This window comes from Diabrotica undecimpunctata, chromosome 7, assembly GCF_040954645.1.
Source record: "Diabrotica undecimpunctata isolate CICGRU chromosome 7, icDiaUnde3, whole genome shotgun sequence".
Taxonomy (NCBI): domain Eukaryota; kingdom Metazoa; phylum Arthropoda; class Insecta; order Coleoptera; family Chrysomelidae; genus Diabrotica; species Diabrotica undecimpunctata.
Genome location: NC_092809.1, coordinates 24,490,103 through 24,513,159, shown reverse-complemented (window position 1 = coordinate 24,513,159; position 23,057 = coordinate 24,490,103). Strand labels below are relative to the sequence as shown.

At 32.2% G+C, this 23,057-nt stretch overlaps 1 protein-coding gene across 1 annotated transcript in view; it reads left to right on the top strand.

Moving 5' to 3' along the window:
* The first annotated feature begins 5,625 nt into the window (after positions 1–5,625).
* Positions 5,626–23,057, top strand: part of FoxK (forkhead box K) — an 86,393-nt gene continuing 68,961 nt past the window's right edge. Inside the window, exon 1 of the mRNA XM_072536862.1 lies at positions 5,626–6,459. Within this exon, the coding sequence (XP_072392963.1) occupies positions 6,098–6,459 (362 nt within the window). The 5' untranslated portion in view covers positions 5,626–6,097. The remainder of the gene's footprint in view (positions 6,460–23,057) is intronic.

Sequence of the window (23,057 nt, the reverse complement as noted above, 5' to 3'; positions counted from 1 at the left end):
ATTAATTTTTCCGACCACCATCCATTTTGTTTTTTTTTTGCGTTGATTGTTAAGCCCTTTTCAGTGCATTCGTTGTTTACAGCATTCAACAGGGTTTGAAGATCTTCTAGACTCTCTGCCATTATTGCGGTGTCATCGGCGTATCTGATGTTGTTAATAATTTCACCACTGATCTTAACACCTTCGCGGCGATTATTTAACGCTATTTCAAAAACTGGTTCAGTGTAGGCATTAAACAACATCGGTGACATAACACATCCCTGTCTGACACCACGCTTAATAGAAACTTTAGCTGAAACCTCTTGGTCCACCTTAACACAAGCGGTCTGATTGTAGTAAAGATTTTTAAGCAATCTAATGTCATACGTGTCCAGACCAACTGAGTCTAAGCATTGAAATAATAATGTAAGTGGTACTCTATCAAAGGCTTTTTCGAAATCTATAAAACATACGTAAATATTTTTCCTAAACTCAATGCTCTTTTGTAAGAGTATTCGCATGCAAAAAAGAGCTTCTCGAGTACCCATACCGTTTCGGAAACCAAACTGCTCCTCACCAGTTATCCCCTAACAAACTTTATATATGCGACAATGCAATATTTTCATAAAAATTTTGAGCGTGTGACTCATTAAACTGATAAGACGATAGTCGCTACACTGTCTGGCATTTTTTTCTTGGGAATAGTTATAAATATCGATTCTAACCAGTTGTCTGGTAATTTGCCGCTGCTGTATATCTTATTAAAGAAGGATGTGATAATCGCAACACTCTCATTATCTAATAGTTTTAACAATTCTGCAGGTATTTCGTCAGGACCAGAAGCCTTCCTTCGTTTCGCTTGGTCGATAGCCTTCTGAACTTCTGAGATTAGAATCGGTGGGCCTGTATCTCGGTTAGATGTTATTTCTTGGTAGATTCTTTGGTCATCGTTAAATAATTCTATTATGTAATTTTCCCATTCGGTACAGCGCTCTTTTTTATCACTTAAAATTGTACCACCAGAGTCTTGTAATATATTTTGCCCATAAGTTCTGCTTTTGCCTGTTAATTCCTTTAGTTTTTTATGCAAATGGAAGCTGTCGTGTTATTGCTCCAGTTTCTCAATTTCTAAACAGGATTCTTGTAGCCATCGGTCTTTTGCTACTTTAATTCTTTTTCGGATTTCTTTATGTATTTCATTGTACTTTTCTCTGTTTATGGATTTATACTGCCTCCGAACGTCCATTAGATCTAAGATGTCTTGTGTCATCCAGTCATTTTTAACTGTTGGTCGGCTTAGAAGATTTTCTCGAGATGCAGTGGTTATTGTCGTTTTCATTTGTTCCCAGCAATCATCTATGTTGTTGGTATCTTCTAGTCTAATTTCGTGGAACTTGTCGTTAATTTCTTGAGAAACCTTATTTAGAGTGCATGGGTCTTGGAGTGCATCTAGTGATATTTGGGAGGTTTTCTGATTTTTACAGACTCTCTTTAGCTTAACTGTGATTGTAGAGCACAGTAGAGTATGGTCTGACCGAATATCGGCACCTGGGTAAGTCTTGACCGATTTTATGCAGTTTTTAAATCGTTCATTGACTGTTATATAATCAATTTGATTTCTTACAATATTGTCTCCTCGATCGCTTGGAGACTTCCAAGTATATAGTCTACGTTTTGGTAGACAAAACCATGTATTCATAATTACAAATTTTTCCTCTTGGCAGAACTGCACCAACCATTCTCCTCTTTCATTGAGTTGTCCTAGACCGAACTTTCCAGTAATATTGAGAGTACTTTCTGATCCCACTTTTGCATTGAAGTCCCCCATGATAAGAGTAAGTTCATGTTTTTTTGTCATAGCCTGTAGGCTTCCGATATAAGTTGGTAAATTGTTTCAATCACAGCATCTTCTTTGTCCGCAGTAGGTGCGTTTTCCCCATTAGAATTGGATTTTATTTACAATAAGTAATTGAATTTAGAAACGATGTTATTGATATTCACTCTACAGGTTTAAAACGTGTTTAGTTAAAGTTGTTCGCTTATATATCAATTTTTTTCACACATAAAAATGCTTAATTCGCGGAGTTAATACTTTTTCACTGAGGAATTATAATTAAAGCAGGCAATTAATTCCATAGGAACAGTGGCGGAGGTGGGAAGAATGAAACGAAAAATAATAAACACTCTAACTAAAAAAAGAATATTTTGTCAATAGACAATTATTGGTAGTAATAAATTTTATAACTATTAGTTATAAAATTTATAGTTAATTTCTCTGTAGAACCATACACCCATCCAGTTGTACAATGTACAAAATATTTGTGTTACGATCGCAATGTCTCCCAGTGCAAAGACAAATTTCGTTGTTCTCGATGTGCAAATGATCATTCTTATAAAGACATAAAAAGTTTACGAAATACGGTTTAGAAATACGGTTTAATAATATATTTTTCCCTTACAAAGAACAATACAAATACACTTTTGAAAACACTAGAGGACAAAAATCTATGATAGACTACATTCTGTCGAATAGAGAGTTACACTCCTCTCAAATCTTGCATGTAAGAGCACTAACATCAGCAGAAATAGAAATCGATCATAAATTGGTATTGGAAGGGAAGCATACTTATTAAATTATGTTGTTTATTATTAACTTTATGTGCAGGGATTGACTTTATAGGAATTGTTTTTATTGTTCTGAAGTTATCAAGTATTTATAAAAAATACACAACATTTTTTAAATAAATTATCAAATATTGAATTTAATTCAAACAATACTTTGGTAAGTTTTGACATAAATAGTTTATTTACGAATGTGCCATTAGATAAGACTTTAAATATAGTCAAGACAAAATTAGAGAGTGATGATACATTGGCAACTAGAACAAGACTAAACATATCAGCTATAATATTTTCAACTAACTAATGAATTCTATAAACAAAATTTTTGTTTAGCAATGGGCTCTAGTTTATCTCCATTATTAGCCGATATATTTATGGAAGATTTTGAAACAAATATTATTTCTAAACAAAATTTAAAACCCACAGTATGGTGGAGATATGTAGATGATGTATTCTCAATATGGCCTCATTCTCAGAGTTGTTGGACACATTCCTGAATGATATAAACGATAAAGAAGAGACAATAACATTTACCATGGAAGAGAAATATAATAACACACTACCTTTCCTGGATGTTTTAATCTCTAAGAACAATACTGGATATGAGACGCAGGTGTATAGAAAACCAACACACACCAACAGATATTTAAATTTTAAATCAAATCACAATATTAATATTAAAAAGGGAATCAATAAATCCTTATACGATAGAGCCAAGATTACTTGTTTTAACGCAAATTCGTTCTTGGAGGAAAAACATTTTGTTAACATCTGTTTCATTAAAAAATGATTATACTTTATCGTTTATAAATAAGAAATTTTCAAGAATCGACCGAATAGAACAGAACAACTTAGAACGAGATCCTACAGCATACCCAAGGAATAATACGAGGAAAATAACAATACCATACATAAAAGGATTATCAGAAAAACTTAAAAGGATAGGAAATAAATTCAACATTTCAACAACATTCAGAACAACAAACACATTGAGATCTATTTTGCCTAAAACCAAACCTAACAATGAACACGAAAGGAAAAAGAATTGCATTTATAAAATACCTTGTGAATGCGATCAGTTTTATTTAGGTGAAACATCAAGGCTATTAAATATTAGAATAAGTGAACATCAATCTTATATTAAAAATAGAGAATGTAATAGATCTCAAATATGTAAACACGCATGGGATAATGAATATAGGGTTCAATGGAATTATTCAAATATAGTCCTAAAGAAACGGATGGTAAAAAGAGAAAAATCAAAGAAGCTGTCGCAAATTCCTCGGCAGAATGTAGTAGGATCTGGTTACCCATATTAAAAGAGGAAGTCAGTAACATATAGAGGATACATAATTTATGTTTTTTAAATAACAAACATATAAAATCAGAATTTGGTGTTTATTGAAAGTAAACTAAATGCACGACCAAATACTTCCCAAGTCGTAATAGTATTATGAGGTAAGGTTTTTTCCTGGTTTTTCCCTCATAATTTACTATGGAATCACTAACAGGAGATTTTTACTGTCATCATGGCATGTGTTTGTCTTTTTAAAGACGAATTCCATGCTATGATTTTTTCTGACGGATATTCTCAAGTTAAAGTTGATTTCATGTAATCGAATGAACTATCTTACAAGTAAAGTCGTCCCAGGAACGCAACTCAACAATATTGGCAATATCATTTTAAAGTCATCTACTTTAAAATGTATAATGTATGTCTGAATTGTCAATATAAATGAGTCAGATAAAATTAAATTATTAGAAGAATTTTTACATAGTAACTAAAAAACAAAATTTGTTTAATTTACTAATGTTTGTATATTGAGAACAATTTCCGAAGTGGGAATTGAAACGTCAATAAACTTACTTTAACCTTTAATTGTGGCTTATTCCCATTTAAATAGGAATTGTTTTTATTCAATATCTCGGCCATTTTCAACTTTTCGATGACTAGACAGTTCGGACTGGGAATAGCGAACCGACTTTACTACGTGTATTAGACATCTTACTTATTAATTTTCAGTTACTAGTTTTAACCCGTTAAGGAATACAAAAGTAATACGTCAAGGATAAATCCTGAACGCTACATCAGCTAGGCTTAAGAACCATTATTACGTTAGGAATGTCCTACGAATAATTTTCGCATGAGACCACTAGTTCGAAAAAATACAAAATTAAATTTCTATTACAAAAATTACTTTTGTATTAAAATACACGTATTAGTCATATTACCAACATGAAAATTACTGCGAAAGGGATGTTAAACACGAAATAGAACTGTATTTGATATAATAAGGCAAAGCAATAAGAATCAATATCTAGGAATAAAGTACCTATTAGAGTTCATAAGAGCGAAAAATAAAAAAAAATTAGTATATTAGAATAACTTAAATCAATTATTATTATTTGTTAAAAAAGAATTTCTACTAATCCGGTCCTGAACAATATAAAAAATTATACATTTTGCACTGCGCAATAAAATGGAAAGAAAATTTTATATTTAGATTTTTTATCATGTTATAACAAATATCTATTAAGAAAAGATTAAAATATATACCAGTATAACTTTATATATTTTTTTTACTATGTAGTAATGTAGATTCTAGGTAGAAATCTTTATTGATGATCCAGAGTAGTTTCGTACTATACCAATAGATGGGGAATAAGATATAAATAGCTATTTTATCAGGATCAGGAATACAACTTGCCTTTGTTTGAAATGTTTAAGCAAAAGCATAATGGTAGCTTTTGCAAGAGTGGTTTTGATAATATAATAATATAGTATCAAAGTATATTAAAAGGTTTAAAAAATTATTATAATATTGGGTACTTTTATTTTATGTACCTGTGATATTTTATTAGTTAGAGAGATCTATGACGTTGATTAGATATATTTTCCTCAAAAAATAAACTTTGACATCTTTGACTTTTCTATGTAAATTTTGACTCTTGACTTTTACAAAGCACGCCCATTTGTTCGAACACAAATTGTTTGTAAATAATAAATGTATGTTTGTTTACATAATGTGACATTTAAACTGAGTGTCGGTTTTCAATAACAATATTATTTTAATCATTCATGATTCTTATGTTCTTAATAATTCCAATATGATGCCCTGTTAAAGTATTCTACCCGGCAGAAAATCGAAGACCAATTTTAATTTAAAGAGTTTAACTAGTAAGTAGTAGATGGCGGCAGACAAAAAGAAAATAGTTCTCACATATTTTGCTGTCGTCTGTCAAGACTTAGTCCCTATACCACAAAATACTAAATTTTCCGTCTAAAATTACTAGATGTGTCTGTGGTAGAGACTGTTTTTTATGCCAATCTCACGTGTTTACCAACATTTCTATCGACTAGGACGTTATGAAATCAACATACGAACCAAAGTGCAACACAGGTGACTCCCACGTTTGTAGCAATTCTTAGGTAAACAGTGAAGTGAGACAGTTTAAAGAGTGTGGTTAAAAAAGTGGTGTGAAGTAGTGAATCACCATGTCCACATCATATTCAATGACTCCGGAAAGCGATGCATGGGCCCTTCTCGCTTTAAAATCGGCTCCCGCTAGTCCTTCGAAGGTACAGTGGAGCCCCGACGTAAAAGGGGAACCGATTGCTCGAATAGAAGGCCGCGAATTTGAGTACCTCGTTCGGCAGGATCGGATTATTATAGGTAGGAACAGTTCACGTGGTGATGTAGATGTAAATATGGGACATTCTAGTTTTATTTCGCGAAGGCATTTAGAAGTTTTCTTCGAACACCCTTATTTTTACATGCTGTGCAATGGAAAAAATGGTGTATTTATTGATGGAGTATTTCAGCGGAAAGGAGCCCCTTCAATCAAGTTACCCAAGACGTAAGTTTAGTTAATGTTATGTAAACAAATGCCGCTCTCATAATTGCTGCTGTATGTTTATCCTAGGAGGCCTTGAGAGGTTAAAATTTAGGTACACATGGTTCAAATCACGTGTTACTTTTTCGGATTTGGATAGGCTTTTCATACTTTATTGAAAATCAATACCCCTTTCTCGAGGCCAACCGGGCCAACAGTGCGGTTTCAAATAAACACTAGGAGTCATTTTGGAAATCCTTGTGAAGTATTTATTGAGCAGGTGACGTCAGACTATTTTCCTGTCTTATTATGAGCTCTATGTATGGGGGCCGTATGACCGTTATTTTGATTGTTGCTCATTACGTTTGTAGTAAATACAAAGTATACATTGGTTGGTAGTGATGCGATTTTCTCTAATAGCATGACAACATACTTTTTCCTTTCAGTTTATAGTAGAGCACGTGGCCTGCGTTCAGGCTGTGTTTGTTACATCAACCTAAAATTTCAATCAATGTTTGTCTGGCGAATGACGACAAAATATTGTATGTACTCCCTACTACATGTTTCGCCGGTGTTTAGTGGTTATTATTTTGTTTCGAGGCCACTAACTAATATTTTCATTATATTTGTTTGTTTACTTTCCAACTACAGGAAAAGAAATTCTATAAAAACAAGTCTATAAAGTTGAACTTCTAGTATTATTGTTTTGGTAAAAAATAATAATATTAACTTACAGTGTTGTCAATGTTATTTAAATTTATCATTTTTTGCTATTTTTAAATTTTCTTTCCATATTCCTTTTTCTATTTTTTTCATTATTTTTAGCTTTTTAACTAATCTCTAAGGTTAAATTCTACAAGCGCAAACTGTTTATGTTTTTATTCTTGGTATCATTTACTTATTAATATTATGTTTATTACATTCCTTTGTTAACTTTTTTATTACAAGGAAAGAAATTATATAAATGAACTTCTATTACTTAATGTTTTTTTCTGTTTTATTTGGCTTTAGTCATGAAACCTTTAGCCATGCAATAAATAGATGTTGTAATGGCATAGTTGATAAATATGTTTGTTGTAAATCTAAAATATGGATTGTTGGTAGTGGTGCAGCTATTTACATAGTACAATCCTTTCAATACTCTAGTAAATTACCTAAGATTAGACTCTATTTATTGCAACTGTCCCACTACAAAAATTGAGTCCTGGCAAGACTAAATCCTTAGACTTTAGTCTTTAGTTTTAGAATTTAGTCATTTGCTTGTATGGCAAAAGGTTCTTATTTCTTCCATTCCTGTTTTAGTGTTTATTATTTTGTTTGGCAATGACCTAATACAACCTTTAATTCACCCTACAAAATATTGGATATGTTCTTTACTTTCAAACTAGAAAAATGAATATTTGTATTGTCATAAAAATTACTAATCGAAGTTGATGCCAGTTTTACTGATTTTTGCTTTTCCAATTTGGAAAGCTTTGTGAAATGCTTTCTGAGTACTTCAGGTATATCTTTTGGCATTGTGGGCTATCTTGACATCTGTATAAATTTATACTTCCTCTTATAGTCACCCTTAATCAAATTGGTTGTAAAAAATTTTATTGTGACCTGTAAATTAAGGAAAATTTATATTAGTATTCTTTAACTAAAATGAATTGATATTCAAAAGTATTGCAGCTGAACCCACATATTATATACATAAATCTATCCATAAATGAAAGATAATTACCAACTGTGAAACAAGGAGGTCAAATGATGACTATAACTTAAAAGGTGACTAGTTCCATTCTAAAATCTTATATTGGTTTATTGCAAATGAAGCACACATGCATGCAAGGAGCATTTTTTTGTCATTTCAATTCTTGTTAGTAAACATAACTACTATTATAAATTATAATATTTGAATGGTGTATACCATGTCTTCGTGAGAAATTGAATCTCAAACAATTTGAAAGTTCATGCCTTAGCTAACAATTATACATTATTAAACCAGGAAGTTAACCCAATCTCTTAACTATCATATCTAGCTGGCCAGGAGCAAATGCTAACTGCAGAATTGTAACCAATGAACCTGTTAGTAACTGCTGCTGTATAAGGTCTGGCATTATCCTACTTGAAAATTGGTTTCTAGTTGTAGAATATAGGGCATAGCATCCAGAATCAGGTTCCAGAATGGAATGGAATTCATAAACTCCATGACAGATCAGTTTATCTAGGCCTTCAAAGAGCAAGTGGGAAGTCAACTACAAGAGAGGCAAGTTGTGACCACTAAGGGGTAAACTTTGGCCATAACTATCATTATCAACTACTTTGGCTGCTTTGACCAATTTAATCTAAGCATCTGCTCCCCTCATTCTTTGTAACCTTTAATATGTAATACTTAGGTAAAAACTTCAAAATGGCATTGATCAGGCTTTAAGGGCCAAGATGGCACACATTTTATATATGGGAAAGTTCTAGAAATCGGTGCAGATATTTTTATAGTCTTCAACCAAACAAGAAAATCATCCAAGGCAACAACTGGACTGTAGATAACATTGTGATCTGCCCCATAAAGAAGGGGAACATTAATCAGATTAGGTAAAGTAAAGTTAAGTTTCCATAGCCTTTTGGCTTAGGTCTAGTGTTAGGGTTTTTAGTTTCTTCTAACATGTCTTAACGACCACATTTGTAGCAGGGATCCTCGCATGTAAAGTATGTTGGCAGCTCAGTAAAATTTAAAAGATTTGTGGTTTCCATGCTTTTTAGAGAAACAACCATCTTGTTTCACAGAAATTAGATTTCTTTACTGACAAAATAGATTGTTGAAGACACACCTCCAAGGCCCTTAAGAAATTGCATAAAATGGAAATTGGCCTATAATTTTCAATATTGTTTGTTAAGCTACTTTTATGAACTGAATATATTTTAGCAATCTTCCAAAGCTCTGGGAAATTACAAGATTTTATAGCCAAAATGCATATATATAATGCATGGGAATTGTAAAACATTGTGAAAAATCTCGAAGAATAAAGGATGGAATTTTGTCATATCATCTGTGTGTTTTGTTTTTCATTTTTCCAAGTGCATCATAGACTTTGTTTTGAGTGAAATAATGGAGTATTATATTTTGAGAGCATGTAACTTGATCAGAATACTCAAGAAGTGGGGGAGGGGATTAGTTTAGATAAACACTCTAGAAAAATTAGCTAATGTGTTGACAATAGTTTAAGGTGTCTCACATTGGATTGACCAAGGATCATAGAGCCAGATATGCAAGATTTATTTGTTTTGGTGAATATATTTCCAAAATTGTTTGGGATCACTCTTTAGAAAATATTCAGTTTCAAGTATAGCTTCAGTATGTGATATCAATCTTACTTTTTATTATTTTTCTGAAACTGGAGAATGCAAAATAGTCAGGCTGTGATTAACTTTTTTGTGTATTTTTTATGTAATGACCCTTTACCTGCAGATCTTTTATAATTTCCTCTGTATACCAAGCAGGACAATTATTTTATTCGGTTCTTATTAGATTTGAAAAGAGGTACAGTTTGTTCCAGTATGCTATACAGGCAATCGTAGAAAAAAGAAATTTATAAAGAAGAAAGTAATTAGATTTTTTAAGTTTTAACTTTTATTGCATGAGTTTACTTGAAAATTGAGGCTATGAGTGCAATAACAGACTAACCCAAATATTCATAAGTGTTAGAATATAGGTTTAAAAAAAGTAAAAATTAGGAGATAGAATATGCTGGTATCTGATCGGCCTATGGTGGAGCAGTACGGCAAGAGATAAGGGCTTGCGGCTCGGTGATACTCCTCCATAGATCCCTACCGGAAGGGCGTGTGCCGCCTAAATACCGGGTATATATATATATATATATATATAAAAATTAGGAGATTCACTAGAACCTTGTTTAAGAATATTTTTTGTTTGAATGAATGGAAGTATCTTAGATATTACTTATGTGATAAATTTGATCAAACATTTTGGATAAACACCTTATTCGATTTTTAAACGTGGGTTGGTCCACTTTGCATTTAAAATATTTTTATTTAGTGAATGGGTTATCCCACAAAATAATACACTCAATATTACATCAAAAACTTTATTACCACAGAATGTGTATAAAAACATTAGAATGTCTAATCCTCATTAATTATCAAATGGTCCAATTACTTCACCTCCTGCTGCTTGAGCTTCAGATCTCAGGTTTTTATAAAATTCATGGTGTATAGGGGGTATCAATTGCATTAACTGAAGAAGGTCTTTTTTTAACTTCATTAATGGTATTACCATTTGGATACAGAAGTGGCAATTCCATTGTATTCTTGGAAACAGATTTCCTTTTAGTAAGCTCCTCTGTTTCAAAATAAACATCTTCATTGTTCAAATACTTATATTATAGAGTATTGGGAAAGTCTTTCCTAAACCTTGACCATTGAATTTTAAGCCACTCTACCTTGGTTTTTGATTCGGAAACTTTTATGTTGGTTATATTAGTTTCAAACAATTTCGTAGAAAAAAAGTTTGATTTGTCCCTGTTTCTTACTGTGAACGGATTTTTTTTTTAGCGTGCTTTTTCACTGTATGTCAGTCTTAGGTATAAATACATGTGGATGGAATTTCTTTTCTTTTTCTATTATACCAAAATCTTGGTCAGATGGCAAGTAAGAATGACCACTTACCAGAAACTTGTGATCTATTTCTTCCACTGTAAAATTTGGATATGTAGTTATATAATTGCATAATAATTACATTTTAATATTATGATTCTGGCCGCCACATTGGTCAGAATACATAATAAATCGTTTCGATTTTACAAAATTTTTTTTTAATAAAATGCAGGATTCTACCTCTTGAGGGCCCCTAGGGGCGACGGTTTCATCCTACACAAACATAAATGAGTTGTTAGTTTCCATTTCATGAATATTGAAGCAGTAGGCCCATAATTGCCGCTTGTAGTAACAAATTCCTGCGGTAAGCATAGGTATAGGTAGTCTTCATCAGATCTAAACAGATGACAGACGTGTTTCCTTTTTTTGCTATTTCAGTGTCTCTTTTTAAAGAATCTCGAGCACTCTTTGTATTCTTTTGACGAAGTTCTTTTTCAGTTTTGAGTTGTTTAATTGATTCACTATTGACTGCCTTTATGTTGACTTCAAATAAATCACACTTCTTATAAAAGTCAGCAATTGGTGGATGAAAGTGTAAATTATATTCCTTGTTGAACGTTTCTTGGAAAATAAAATAGGATAGGGGATAGACCAGAATAAATATATTTCACAATAATTAAAAGTCACAATGACAATTTACAAAAAGGTCCAAAAATATCAATCAAGAATGATAGAAAAACATCTAACTGTCAGCAGCACAGTGGACTACCGCACATGGTTCACTTTGCTTCTCTAAGATCCTATCAAATATGAAGTTCCAAAAAAACTTTAGTGCAACCATCTAGTAACATATAGAAAAATGTGTATTGGTCCACTATGCAGCTGATAGATTTCAACTAGACAGAGGAGATACTGAGGCTAGGATGTGGCCTATCTTCAGGGACAAGGGACTTATTTTCTCTTTTGACCTCACATTCAAAATTAGCAATCACAAAATTCAATATAGTAGGTATTATGATAATTTCTTATAAAATTGTGCTGTTTTAAAACACATTCTTCTTGGTGTGCCTATCCATGACAAATGTTGGCGATCATCATGGCAATTTTTATCTTGTCTGTAGGAGCATAGAAAAACTGTGCAGATGTTGTGTTGAACCAGGTTCTGAGGTTCTTTAACGAGGATGTTCTTCTTCCTGGATCACACTGTCCAAATATTTTTCCTTACAGGATGGCTTGTAGGACATTATCTGAATTCACTTCACATAATATGTCTGAAGTATGTAGCTTTTGAGATCTGATGGTGGTCAGTACATTTCAGTTCTTCTTCATTCTTTTGAGGACCTCCTCATTTGTGACTCTGTCGTCAGTCCATGGGATCTTAAGTATTATCTGATAATGCCATATCTCAAATGCTTCCAATCTTCTGCACATATCTCTATTCAAGGTCCAATATTCAACACCATAAAAAAGGATAGGGAAGACATAGCATCACAGCATTCTTTCTTTTATACCAAGAGAGAGGCATGGCTCTTGAAGAAAGCCCTCATTCGATATAAGGTGAATCTAGCTTTTCCAGTGAATGTGCGTTTTATCTCTTGGTTGTTAGTCCATTCTTAATTTATTGTGGTGCTGAGGTAGTTGTAGTGTGTCACTCTTTCTACTGGGGTTTAGTTTGGGGTTTCTACATAGAGTTGATATTATCTCATAAATCAAGTGCTATAAAATCATTTAACTTTGTTAGCTGGGATGAAGGTTTAATGTTTAAGTCACCCATGAAGGTGACATTGTTATTGAGGATAGGCTCAAATGTAGAGAAGAACTCAAGAGACTTTGTTAGTAGCCAATCTCCTGCAACAAACGTTCAAGATCTTGTAGATCAACTCTAATATATCATGTAACAATAAAACACTGAAAACTTTGTTTTCAAAACTTCCACAAAATTTCATGGAATTTCATTCCAATTTTGTGGAAGTTTTGAAAACAAAGTTTTCAGTGTTTTATTGTTACATAAAATAAATTTCCATCAAGTAACAGTCGAATCCATCAATTATCTAATATATCATGTTGAACTCCAAGTGAAACACCTTCACTTCTTGTCAAGTTCATTATATCCAGGCTTCGATTATTTCTATATACAATTTAATTATCACTAAATAATTTGTCATATAATAAACCACCTCGGATCTAAGTCTCTGTTACTAGCACCAAAAGATTTTCACAGAGAGGCACAGATTTAAAGAATTCACTAATTTTTGTATTCAAGATTCTAACATTTTGATTATATATTTGATGGAATTTTAGGCTTACCATTTTGATAGATAATATTTAAGTTATTTTCCTTAGAGTTTATGTGATCAATCATTACCTGCTTTATTTTCTGGTATTCCATGAGTTGCTGTAGAATCCTGCAGCTAACTGACACATGTTTAAGAGTGAGTATATGTTTCAGTTCTCTGGAGTTACCCATTGTACTACTATCAAGCTCATTTCATTTGCAGATCACTGTGATCAGTCTATCTTTGCTTGCAATGAATCTCACTAGGTCTACCAATTTGAAAAGGTTTTCATAGTCACTGGTGATATAAATGCTAATCTATTTGATGGGAATCCTACAAATTTATTTCTATGGCTCAACTGGTAGTATTAAAAACAATGAAAAACCTACCTTCACTCAGGGTGAGACTCTAAATCACATTAACATTACCCTCCTAAGCAAAAGTTATGAATCAGTTCTAGATAATAATACTCATAGATACATAATTTACGATATTTGCATCAAAGTCAAGAAAAGTACTAAGAAAAAGGTAAGTTTTAACAAAGATATACTTAGAAACAACATTAGTAACATATAATTAGCAGCTTAAAAGAATGAATGCTTCACAGTAACACATGATCCAAGAAAATTTAGAATATAAACACATAAAGAAAGATCGAAACAAAGAAATAAAAAGGGCTAAATGCAGGTGCCGCCTAGCCAGATAATGATATACGGGGCGAAGCCATCAAAATTGCCCCTAAGACACTGGTTCAAGGTCCCATGTAAACATGTAAAAAAAAAGAAAAGAAATTGTGATAACCATTTTTTCTAATAAGCCCAGATGCAGATTTCTTCTAGGAAACATGGATAATAAACCTAACGATTTCATCATACAGGTAATTAGATTAGCTACCAAAAACATTTTAAATTGATAAATCCCCTGGCTCAGATGGTATTCTATAAGAAAACATAAAGATACACTAAGAACCTGATCAGCTATGAATGTAAAATTTATATCTGACTCAGTCAAAAAACAACAAAAAGATCAGCTATCCTCGTTATGTTTGATGTGAAAAATGCCTTCAGTTTTCTATGGCAGGGATCTATATTAAAAAGCCTGCAGCTAATACAAATACAATTTATTCATATTGTTCTGAAGCTATTTTCTTTTGCCATCTTAATGCAATTACTATTTTTATTGGGAATAAGTCACAATCTAAATTTAAAATACTTAAGTTTATTTTTTGATATTTTAATTTCCACTTTGGAAATCGTTCTCAGAATACAAACATGATTTTGAGAACGGTTTCCGAAGTGGAAATTGAAACATTTAAAAAATAACCTTTTTTAAACTTAATTGTGGCTTATTTCCAATAAAAATAGTGCTTAATTACAATGTATTCATCATGAAACCTGCAAAAAAGCAGGAAGCCTTCTGCAAGCCTGTCAGACAAAGTCAGTTTTTAAAATTCAAGAAACTCACTTAAGCTGTAAAAGCTATGACATAGTAAAAATTGTTTTACTTTTGATTTAAAACGAGCAGAGCTGCTCAGTTGCAAATTCATATCAGCTGATCTTCTGATGTCAAATAAGAGATAATTGTACTAAAATGTCTCAGAGCGAAATGCTAATTACTTGATATAGGGCAGTTAAGAATGGAAGAGCCATCATATATAGTAATGTCAACAGCCACCTATCACAGTTGAGAGCTGAGAGTAGAACTCAAATGCTTGAGGAATGGTAATTTCAATGGGAGATACCTGATGTGAAAGTGTTGTAAAAATGTAGATTCAAAAGAATACTGATTTGCACAATTCTTGACCTGCCATAATTCTTTTGAGTCCCCATAGGTCATATTCTTCCTTTAATTTCCTTACCATATATTCCATATCCTCTCTGTCTTGTGCAAAAATGACTTGGTCATCTGCGAAAAGTAGTGAATGTAATATATTCTCTTGTACTAGTATGCCCAAATGAAAAAAGAAATAATTGGTTTGACAATGAGTGCAAATTAGCAGTGGAAGAAAAGAATAAAACAAGAAATGGTTAAGCACAAGCAAAGAAGAGAAACGAGAAAAATACAAACATCAAAGGCAAAAGACAAAAAATTATTTAAATCGAAAAAAAAAAAATCAAAAAGTAGAAGAAATTGAACGAGATAGAAACAGAAAATAAAAGACACAACTCAAAACCATTATACAAATACTTAAAACTAGGTAAATGAAAACGGACAGCTAATGTAACTAGAGAAGCAGAAAAATGGCAGAAGTATTTAGAAGAAATATATCAAGAAACAGATAGAGAAGAAGAAAGAGAAACAGTGAACATGGAACAAGATAAAGAAGAAGAACAATTGACCTATACAGAAGTGACCACGAATTTGTCTGGTCGTTGTACATTTTTTCCAATTCATATTGTTTTCTACTTTTTTTCTGATATAGATGATTGTCAAAATCATAATTTTTGTACAACGTTTAGGTATACAAATAATTGCAGATGAATGATTTATTAACAGGAAAAACAGGATGTACTTAAACTTTTTGAATGACTAGGACATTATCAACAATTGCACAAAAGTTAGTTGTCGAAACTATTGCATTAAATTACATTAAATTAAATAAATTCTTTAAATTTTGTCCCCGTAGATACCTTAGAACAGCATTATTTATTATTGTCGTTATCACGAATTGTGTTTACTTTTATCATCCAATTATTAATGTATTTTTAAATAAACCTGTTGCCTTGAAGTGATTATCTATTTTTTTGTAAATAAATTTCTTTGTTTACATGTCGTGTTTTTGTGAGTGTTTTGCTACAACTGAATGCAGTCTTGTATGAAAAAGATTACCAGGGACTTGAGATAAGTACTTATCAAAATTTTATCTTTTTGCAAAAGATATTATCTTTATTTTATCTCCATATTTATATTGTTTGGGCTTATTGTTTAATAAATATAATATTTTTATTCAGTATAAGGGGAATAAAATGAAAATATATTTTTTTCAAAGTGCATCAGAAATGTGAAGTTGACAGTTACTAATTAGGAAGTGAATTGAGGTGGTTTTCAATCAATCCATTCTTGTATACTTCTGAGCTAAGAATTAAGTATACTTCTCCCAATTTATATCGTAATTTTTTATTTTTTATATCGTTCTAAGTCTTAAAACTTTTTACATTTTAAAACATAAATTAAAATAATTAAAATTGAAAACATGGAAAAAATATTTTTAGATATTTATAGGAAGTTGTGTTAACTTGTCGAAGTATTTCTATGATGAAGGACTCAGTTATCCATTTTCCTCATATTTTTGCGTGGAGAATTCTAAGAAACGTTTTGACTATGCCAGTATGTTTCTAGGCGTAGAAATTAAAGATGGATTTTAGCAAATCTTCAGATATTTGTCCGATTCATATCAAATGAAAACCAATTGCCTGCATTATCCGATCATAGATCATGTATATAATTTTCTAGTTTTTCATTGTCTTATATAATATTACAGTTTATTTTTCTTACTATATATTTTTTCTATCCTTTTTTTTTAGGTTTTTTACATGTTTGCCTACTATATTATTTCTATTGATGCCAAACATTTTTTTCCTTCATTGTTAATCAAAAGACGGTATGTGATAATATAATAACATTAACTTTAAGTCTTTCAGGGTTCATTCCAGTTAAACATGTGACTAAATGTGCCTTAATATTGTTCTGAAGCTATTTTCTAGTAGCATCAGAAAACAGAGTAATCCGTAACCAAATAGATTACATATTGGTCAACAAAAGATATCACAATGCAATCATCAGTGCAAAAACATATCCTGGAACTGACATCAATTCCGATCATAATCCTGTTGTTGCAAAAGTTCGCGCAAGATGGAAACTAATAAAGAAACAAAAACCTCAACACCAACTATTAGACATCAAATTATTGAAAAACGACACCATACATCAGACAGTAAACGTTCTGTGGAAAACTATTAAAGAACAAATGAACAATGTAACGGAAAAACATCTAAAAGTAACACCTAGAAATAACAAACAGGAATGGATGACAGAAGAGATTTTACAATTAATGAACAAACGAAGAGAATCTAAAGGAAAAAATGACAAGGACGGAAAATACAAAAGACTAAATAGAATAATTCGAAAAAAAATAACCGAAGCAAAAGAGAAATGGCTGGAAACAAAATGCGTGGAAATAGAAGAACTACAACAAAGGCACGATTTTTTTAATTTACATAAAAAGGTAAAAGAGTTTACATCGACTACCAAGAGAACGACTTTTCACACCATGCTGAACACGGATGGCAAACTGCTAGAATCAACAGAAGATAAACTGAAAGAATGGGAAAACTACATTAAAATTCTTTTTCACGACATACGAGAAGCACCAAGATTGGAAAATAACAACGAAGGGCCAACAATTCTGAAATCTGAAATCATAAATGCAATTAATCATCTTAACACAAATAAAAGCCCAGGTCCAGACGGAATATACCCAGAAACGTTAAAATTAATCAGCGAAGAAAATATCGAAATATTTGTCCTTTTATTCAATCGCATTTATGATACAGGTAAAATACCCCAAGATTGGCTGGAGTCAATATTCATCCCACTACCAAAAAAGCCAAACCCACAACACTGCAATGAGTTCCGTCTGATAAGCCTTATGAGTCATGCAGTAAAAGTCCTACTAAAAATCGTACATAATCGTATCTATAGAAAGTGCGAAACAATCATCAGAGACGATCAGTTTGGATTCAGAGCCGGCATGGGAACGAGAGAAGCCCTGTTCAGTTTACTAGTTCTCGCCCCAAAATGCTACGACCAACAGAAAGATATATTTATATGCTTTATAGACTTCGAAAAAGCATTTGATAGAGTAAGACACGACCTACTATTAGAACGTTTGCAAAAAGTCGGTTTAGATGGAAAATACATCAAATTCTTAAAAAACTTGTACTGGAACCAAAATGCCAGAGTTAAGATCGAAGGTTCCACATCCGCAGAAGTAGAAATTAGGAGGGGAGTTAGACAAGGATGTGTTCTGTCGCCTCTGCTGTTTAATCTTTACTCCGAGTTTCTATTTAAAGAAGCATTGGAGGATTCCAAGGATGGAGTCAATGTGAATGGCGTAAATATCAACAGTATCAGATACGCCGATGATACAGTGTTAATTGCGGATTCCGACTTAGGTCTACAACGACTCATCGACAAGACCAACTTGACCTGTGAGCAATTTGGTATGAAAATAAACATTAAAAAAACCAAAGTGATGTCAATCCGAAAAAACCAAAACGTACCTCAACCTTGCACAATAAATGGGCACATTGTAGAACAGGTCAATAGATTTAAGTACCTGGGATGTTGGATCGATAGCAGCCTAAATCCTGATCTAGAAATAAGATCGAGAATAGAACAGGCCAGAAAATCTTTCGAAAAAATAAAAAAACTGCTTTGTGATTCTCGAATAAAACTCGAAATTCGACTACGTTTATCAAAATGCTACGTCTGGTTGACTCTTCTATATGCAGTTGAAACGTGGACCTTTAAAAAATCAACCGTAAATAAATTGGAGGCCTTTGAAATGTGGATCTACGGGAGAATACTCAAAATTTCATGGACATCGCATACCTCAAACGAAGAAGTGCTGCATAGAATAGGCAAGGAAAGAGAACTTTTTAACACAGTAAAAGTTAGAAAAACATCATACCTAGGCCACATACTGAGAAATAATAAGTACCAATATGCCCAACTTATAGTGAAAGGAAAAATCGAGGGAAAGAGAGGCCTAGGAAGGAAAAGACTATCGTGACTCAGAAACATCCGACAATGGACAGGGCTAAATTTTGAACAGCTAATAAGAACAGCTGAAGATAGAGAAGAGTTTAAAATTGTAGTAGCCAACCTCCATTGAGGAGAGGGCACTTTAAGAAGATTGGCGTTTCAATTTCCACTTCGGAAATCGTTCTCAAAATACAAACATTAGTAGTATTATTAATATTATTGTATTTTGAGAACGATTTCCGAAGTGGAAATTGAAACGTCAATAAATGTACTTTAACTTTTAATTGTGGCTTATTCCCATTTAAATAGTAAATGTGCCTCATTTATAAACGAAGAAATAATGTATCTTAACACATTTATTATATCATAGTGTTGCAAAAAGTTTCGATTATACTGTGAAAATAATGCGTTCACAGATGACCGGAATTGGAAAGCTTTTTTTATGGTAGTTTACTAATCTTTCCTTCTATTACACTTTTATTATTTTACTATTAAAAATTACAATAAGCACTGATTTGTTGCATGAAAAAAACACGAAAAGTTGTTGAAAAACATCTTCAATTAGGACGACCGCATGTGCTTCTTGTTAGATCTGAGACTAATAACTGGCGAACAAGAATTCTACCAAGTTATGACCGTTCATTCGTCTAATCGATACTCGCTCGACGTGGCGTAGTCTTTCGAATATAACAAGTGACTCTTTGCAAAGACAATGACGGCAACTTTGCATGGTAACAAGGCATTTACTCAATATACACAAAAGAATCTACACTACAATCTGCACTTCCCTGAATAACTAAAAGGAAAATACGGCAACCAGGATTCCGAGATACTTTTCCATGAAAAACAAATACCAACCGGTGCCATAATTATCAAAGAAATATTACAGAAGATAAAAATATGAATTTCACTTTGGTTAGAATACGTAACTAGAACATATTTAGAGAGATGTAAAGTTCAGGAAGTCGGGACACAAGAACGACGTAAGTAGAGAAGTACCTAATGTTGCCAGACTAGATCAAGTTACAAAAACATCACTGTGGGAACCTTCCAAAAAGTAATATGATGCTCGTCAGAATCACAAAAAATCGTACATCTTAGATCAGGCGAGACACTACCTGTCCCTTACTATTTAAATGGGAATAAGCCACAATTAAAGGTTAAAGTACGTTTATTGACGTTTCAATTTCCACTTCGGAAATCGTTCTCAAAATACAAACATTAGTTTGTGAACATTAGTCCGAAGTGGAAATTGAAACGTCAATAAACGTACTTTAACCTTTAATTGTGGCTTATTCCAATTTAAATAGTAATTACTTTAAAATGCCACAAGAAAATAGCACATGGTCGTGTGACCTTTACCAGAAAAAATCGTACGTATAAACAAGATTACGTGATACTATACAAAAAAGGATAAAAAATAAGAATAACTTTTTGATAAAAATTTCTAAAATTCAGTTTCTAAAATTTTTAATTGTCTTGTCAAAATTCTGCATATGAGAATCCTGCCTACCGTTAACTATCTACCAAATATAATTTGTATTACTTTGAAAGCATTATGATTCCAAATAGATATTTTTATATCATAAAATACGTATCGGTAGTAGTCTTGTTAGATAAAAGTTAAAGGTGAACAGAAAATCAAAACAATATAACGTTCAGTTGCAATCTAAATAGAAAGTTTAAACTCAATAGAATACATGTTTGTCCCAATTCGTATCGACCCGAAAGATAGTCGGAATTAAACTTTATAAACAATTTCCTTTAGTTAAAATTAAATCGGAATAGATGAGCATGGTGAGCGTGGACTTGAGTTATGTGTTAAATAGTTTTATATATATATATATATATATATATATATATATATATATATATATATATATATATATATGTATATATAAATTTTCATAGAAATATCGAGGTATTTAACACTACAATTTAAAATGTGACTTATACAGTGTGCTCCAAAAAAGGGGTATATCAAAGATATATTTTTTCTAATGGAACGCCCTATATCATTTCATCACACATTATGTTTTATTGTTTTCGTTGAATTTTCTCTATATGTAACATTGAATAATATTCTTATTTTAAATGGCATACCCTATATTCTATACCTTATTCTGGAAGACGTTTAAATTATCTTTCATTCCGTTTAAGTTAAACCCAACGGTCATTAACTAAATGTAAAAACTTTTTTATTTGAATATTTGTCCCTTTTTGTCGAAGGTTGTTCAAGAGGCAAAACGGCTGAAACTGACAAAAATGAGTATTATTCTAATCAAAATACTTACTGTGTAGGTAGGTGGACCAAAATACTTTATTTACATTCACAAGATTTTTATTTTTCAATGTTAAGTAAATGTTTAATAGCAAAATAAAGCTATTTTTTATTTAAAAAATACGTAATAAAAAATAGACAAATGAACAAAGCAAGAAACAAAATTCAATAATAAAGACATAAATTACAGAAATTGTTAAAATTGTCTAATTGAATTAGTTGAATTTGGTCTACATGTGACATTGAATAATATTCTTATTTTAAATGGCACACCCGGTATTCTATATTTTTTAATAAAAGACATTTAAATTATCGTAGACTATAATGATAGAATTATGACTGCCAGATTTTATACCAGATACCACAAGATAACAGTGATTCAGTGCTATGCTCTCACGAACACATTTCCCCCCGAAGATAAAGACATTTATCTTCTAACAACTAGAACAAACAACCCAACAAGTAAACCAAGGCGGTATACTAATAGTGATGGGCGATATGAACGCTGAAGTTGGAGAAGACAATATTAACTTAGAAACCGTAATGGGCAAGCATGGCCTGTTAGCCCAAGCAAATTTTTGTTCCCATCATAGTTTAGTTATTGGTGGAACCATCTTTCCACATAAACACATCCTCAAGGTTACATGGACTGCACCAGGTCATATAAGAGAAAATTAAATAGACCACATCGCCATATCAAAAAGATGGAGATCATCTCTTCTTGATGTACGTAATAAAAGAGGAGCAGACATCGCAGGTGACCATCATCTCGTAATTGGTACCATTAAAATCAAGATAGCAAAAAACAAAATCACGCGTCAACAGACCAACATACAATCTAGACAAATTAAAAACGGCTCCACGACGACACGACATGTTTAGGTAGGAACTCCAACTCAATACAAGAGAACCTGAAGTAAATTGCTGGGAAGATTTGGCAGATGTTTTGACAGAAATAGCTGAAGGTAAACTGGGTAAAAAAGAGAAACAGAAAAGAATGGATGTCAGATGAAACTCGGAATATTATCGAGGAAAGAAAACAGCAAAAGAAAGATATTTTGTAAGCAAGAACTGTAGAAGAAAGAGCGAACCGACAACAAGAATATGAAACAATAAATAAAGCAGTTAGAAGAATTGCAAGAAGAGACAAAAGAAGGTGGACTGAAGAACTGGCAAAACAAGCTGAAACAACTGCACAACACAACAGAACTATAGAGCTATACCAAATTACTAGACGACTAACAAAAAATGGGCCCAACTATTTAAACATTGTAAGATCCAAGACAGGCGAATTACTTACTACAACAAACATTATTAAGCTTCCTAAAAAGGGCAACCTCACACTTTGCAAAAATTGGAGAGGAATAACCTTGCTTACCGCAATAAATAAAATCTTCACGACCATCATACTTAAAAGATTAACAAGCAAGATTGAATTTCGAGCTGGTCAAGCAGGCTTTAGACCAGAATCCTCCTTCATAGACCACACTAATACTGTGAGGGTAATAATGGAACAATCGGTCGAATGGGACACACCCCTATACATGGTTTTGTTGACTTCGAGCGTGCCTTTCACAGCATGCTACTTTATGGAAAATTTTAAAGCTAAGAAACATTCCGCATAAAATAATTTCCATTATAAAGTCACTGTACACTGAGGCGAAATACAGCGTGACACACAATGAAATTAATAGCGACGAATT